The following is a 4,396-nucleotide window of genomic DNA, read 5'->3' as shown; positions in this document are numbered from 1 at the left end:
ATATATATATATATATATATATATATATATATATATATATATATATATATATATATATATATATATATATATATATATTGTTTGAAATGATCTGTACAGTTCATTGAATTGTTTCTGTTAATTAATTTATGGCAAGGTGTATAAGAAAATTAATTTTTGAAAATAAAGAACAAGGTACGGTTTCAATACAAATCTTGCCCTGTGTTTTTCTAAAAAATAAAAGTGTTGTAAAAAATTAAAACTCATGTTTTTTGAATTATTGAAATTCTATGCAGTAAGATCATACAAATCTTATTTCTCACATGACCTTCCAAATGCTAATTGTGACGTCATAAACTTGTGCATTTTCCCGTATTTTCTTAAAAGTTGCAGAAGACATCAATTTTCAATGGAATTTTCTTTCAGATAATATTGTCCACAGGCATCGCCCACAAAGATTTTGAGATATGTGATTTTTCAAAGAATTTTACACAACATATCTAAAAATTAACGTGGGCGACGGCTGTGGACACTATTTTCTTAAGGAAAATAACCCTTGAAATGGGTCATTTTGAGGCTTTTTCTGTTTAAAATAGAGAAATGCATCAAATTAATGACGTCATATATCAAGAATGGTACTCCATCATGCTATATTCTTTCCTGATTTATTACAGTCATATACTCAACTAATATTTAAGCCAGTTTCAAAACTTTTTGAAAGCATTAAATTTTTAGGGCACAATAAAGCTAAAACCATACCCTCTTCTTTGTGTTCGTGAAACAGTTTGTTTTTTGAGTAGTAATTTATATATTAGTTATAAATGTAGAATAAAAAATTTAAAATAAAACCATGACTGATTTTCGGTAGGTTTGATCCAAATTAATGAAATGTATATTCTAATCTTACAACTGAATGTAAAGATTTGATTAAACTTTGCAGAGAATCAATTATCTGCAACAATAAAAAATGAAAATTGTGATTAAAAAAGGATTTCTAAGCTTACAGAACACTTTGACCCAACCGTGCTTATAAAGCATACAAAAAACAAAAATGGATAGGTTCGGTAGGATAACAGTATAACAATATTGACCTCAACTCGAGATTCACATGAACAGCATATTATAACAAACACTTTTTGATCACAAAATACAATCATGCGCACAATCATAAAAAAATATTCTATAAATTCAATTACCCGTTTATACACAAAAGTACTCACACTAAATATTGATCATTGTATATGACACTGGCATTTGTTTACTCTTATATTTGGTATAGATAGAGTGAACTCAATGCCATCCTCAAATTTGATATCCAAATTGAGTGGAGACTTCTGTGTTGGTTTACATATAGTGACGTCATTTGCAAGGTCAGAGGTCAGGGTGTCGAAGCTTTCAGAACACTTTGTGCATTCCTCATATGTAAAGCCACTTGGAAACAGAACTTCTTGAGGTAAATGTAAACTACTGAACGGAATAAAACGGATTCTTTTGCAGCAATTTGCAGAACATGTCTTAAACGTATTTCTGCGAAATCTATCTGATATCCCCTCTCGTTTTGAATATAACAAAAGCCTTGGGCGATTTTTTCTTAATTTAATTTTTCGTATTTTTCGACGTCGCTGATTCTTCTTCTTTCTTTTCGATTTTCTTTTTAAAGGAAACTCCACCCGCACCTTTTTGTTACATTTGTTGCAGTGAATACAAATTTTCAAAACTTTCATTCTTTGCTTTTTGATTGATTTTATCAAAGTTGATGGGAGATGGATGTTTTGCCATTTTGTACTTTTAAGCTTAAATTTTCTACTAGCAATAATAGTTTGATTATTATTATTATTATCTATAAGTGACACCCTTAGGGAGATCTTTCGTTTTCTTTTCCTGTTTTTTCTTTTCTTCACTTTGATATAAACCCTTATATCGCCATTGCTTAGTTTGACATCTGGATTCAGATACTGGACTGGAATAGGGAATTGCATGCAACTTGTGTCTTTTGTGAAATCTGAAAATAAAATCATCGTATTTTTTAAAAAAGATCCTCCAAGAGTATTAGAGTCTAATTTTATTACAACATCAGGAATGTAAGCAAATTAATACCATTAACATTTAAACGATCTTTATGATGCTCTTTTATCATTTATAAAGAAAAGAGCCCGCAGAAAGGCTTCTTATTGTGCATTTTGTTACGAGAATAAAAATGAATTGATCTAACTAAAGAAATATATGACACTCTGAACTGTCCACGGATTTTTCCGGTTTTTTGTTTCCCGATCAAGACAAGGAGCACACGGTGGGTTTACCGGTCGGCAGGGGATGCTCACTCCTCCATGGCTCTAAATTTTGAGGTCCATGTTTTCTCTGCTCCAAATTTGTATCGTTTTATTGGACTTTCGAGATTGAATACTGATATTGAATATCTTCATATTTCATGATTAGCAAGCATGCATGACTTTTTTCTCATTAATTGCATCATCTTTGAAGAAGATATTGTGGTGTGGTAATCATCTTGGACAGTCCAGAAGTAACGTGTATATAATAACGAATTGTAATGATCAATATCTTTGAAACATCATAGAAAGATATCGTTTTTCACATCAAGAGTTAGTCAATATTTACCTGCAGGTTCGGACAGTATGGGATCATCTTGTGTGTTGTCTTTTGGTACTTGTGGCTTTATCGTTGAAGGCTGTGTTGACGGCTGTTGATTTGCCTCACACTTTAATATGTGGCAGATTTGTCTTCGAATATAATCTTTCCTACGCTCGGCTTCTAGATAGTTATGAATACTGACAGTTCTTGAGCGAGATGAATTTGTATATCGAGTAGAAATATTTCTGACAGTTGAACTGGCACGTCGATCTTTTGTTAGCATAAATTTTGAAATGTGTTGAGATATTTCAGCAGAGCTGATCATGAGCTCTAAAATGCACCATATAAACGGAATAAGTATATTCATTTTACACTGATGTCAATTTCAGGTTTCCAATACCTTGCCTGAAAAAAAGCAAAGGGTGTTTTAGTTTCCTTAAATGAAATATGTCATCATTACGAATATGTACAGAAATACCGATGTATGCAACATGTCAAACATGATCTGTAGCTATTATAAGTAAATACGGTTGAGTAGGCAACTAGTTTTATTCATAATTATCTTTACTTTAACATACACAAAAGAAAACTACATCACAAATTACATTTAGTAACAGTTTGAAAAAACACCCATCTTGCAATGCTAGATTACTAGACAACAAACACTTTTTAAACAGATTTTAGTTGTTGTTTGGAAAACAAGCGGCACGTTGATGTTCATTATCTTCACGGATTACTAAGCAAGACCAAAAGATAATACCGTAAGCGTACAACCGACATAATAAGGTTTTTATTAAGCAACATATGAAGTTTTGAAGCTGATACACACATAAACGTCTATGGAAAAAAATTCGCTGGTATTTAATCATCGCCTGTGAGATGCAAAAAAGTGAAATAAACCTTGAGTGATTACTTTAATAATAAATAAATAAAGGACGTCAATATCATAAAAGAGCATATTTAAAGTAGGAAAAGTTTTGAAAAAGTAAAATTTCTTTCAGATAACTAGGGCATTGAGAAAGTTGGAAATCATGCATAAAAATGCTCATTACATATTAAAGATAGCTGTAGAATGGTCAAACACACAAATATCATAAAAAATTTAGCAATCGCTCCTGATTTGATAAAAATTTCACGAGGTTTAATTTGAGATTTAAAAAAAAGTTTTATCATACCTTATAACAGAATAACCTCCAAAATTAAAAAAAAAAAAAAGTATCCTAAATCGTTCCAGAGAATAGATTTCAAAAAAGTTTTTGTCAAATGATAACTTGAAAATGCGTTTCAGTCCATTATATAGCAGCGCGGAAACCATAATCGATGCGCTTCTAGTAAAAGCGGAGACAAATTTTATCAATGAATACTGGCATCGATCTGTAGGCGGCCTAAAAGACCTTGAAAAATTGATATCCAATCAAATTATTGTTTCAAACAATGCGAGAATTCAACAAATTCTCAGCTTTTTGCAACAGCGTTGGCACAGGAATTGTAAGAATATTTATAATGAATTATTCATGGCACCTTTAGGAATTACTTTATTATAAGATCAGATCCTATACTACTCGGGGAATTGCAATGGAAACTAGGTTCGTGTATTCCTTACTTTTTTTACTAGGTCAGTGAACACGATCAGATCGATTATTAGGTCGAAAAATGTCTTGATGTCTGATAGTTTTTTGAAAAGGCCTAATTATATAATCTTAATAAAAAAATAGAATCATATTTTATATCACATACAGTTGTATTTATACGTTCAAGTTCATTTGATATAGGTCTAATTAACATTTAATTAAACCTAATTAGAATTTTTATTTCTCGGAAAATCACC

The 4,396-nt window shown here is 30.9% G+C and overlaps 1 protein-coding gene across 1 annotated transcript; it reads right to left on the bottom strand.

Moving 5' to 3' along the window:
* Positions 1-849: 849 nt before the first annotated feature.
* Positions 850-2,940, bottom strand: LOC133193739 (uncharacterized). The gene is made up of 2 exons (XM_061329681.1): positions 2,596-2,940; positions 850-1,981 (listed from the first exon to the last, which is right to left on the bottom strand). Exons 1-2 carry the CDS (start codon positions 2,933-2,935, stop codon positions 1,212-1,214), a joined length of 1,110 nt encoding a protein of 369 aa, XP_061185665.1. The 5' UTR covers positions 2,936-2,940; the 3' UTR covers positions 850-1,211.
* Positions 2,941-4,396: the final 1,456 nt, after the last annotated feature.

Source organism: Saccostrea echinata, unplaced genomic scaffold (assembly GCF_033153115.1).
Source record: "Saccostrea echinata isolate AGI-Se365-2 ecotype Australia unplaced genomic scaffold, CSIRO_AGI_Sech_v1 ptg000028l, whole genome shotgun sequence".
Classification (NCBI taxonomy): Eukaryota; Metazoa; Mollusca; class Bivalvia; order Ostreida; family Ostreidae; genus Saccostrea; species Saccostrea echinata.
The sequence above is the reverse complement of the archived record's forward strand: the minus strand, read 5'-3'. Positions and strand labels throughout refer to the sequence as shown.

Bases quoted from the DNA above. Each gene is read 5' to 3' on its own strand.
- LOC133193739 (XM_061329681.1), bottom strand. From the start codon at position 2,935: ATGAATATACTTATTCCGTTTATATGGTGCATTTTAGAGCTCATGATC. The intron at 1,982-2,595 runs GTAAATATTGAC...TTTTATTTTCAG, and splicing joins CATACTGTCCGAACCTGCAG to ATTTCACAAAAGACACAAGT.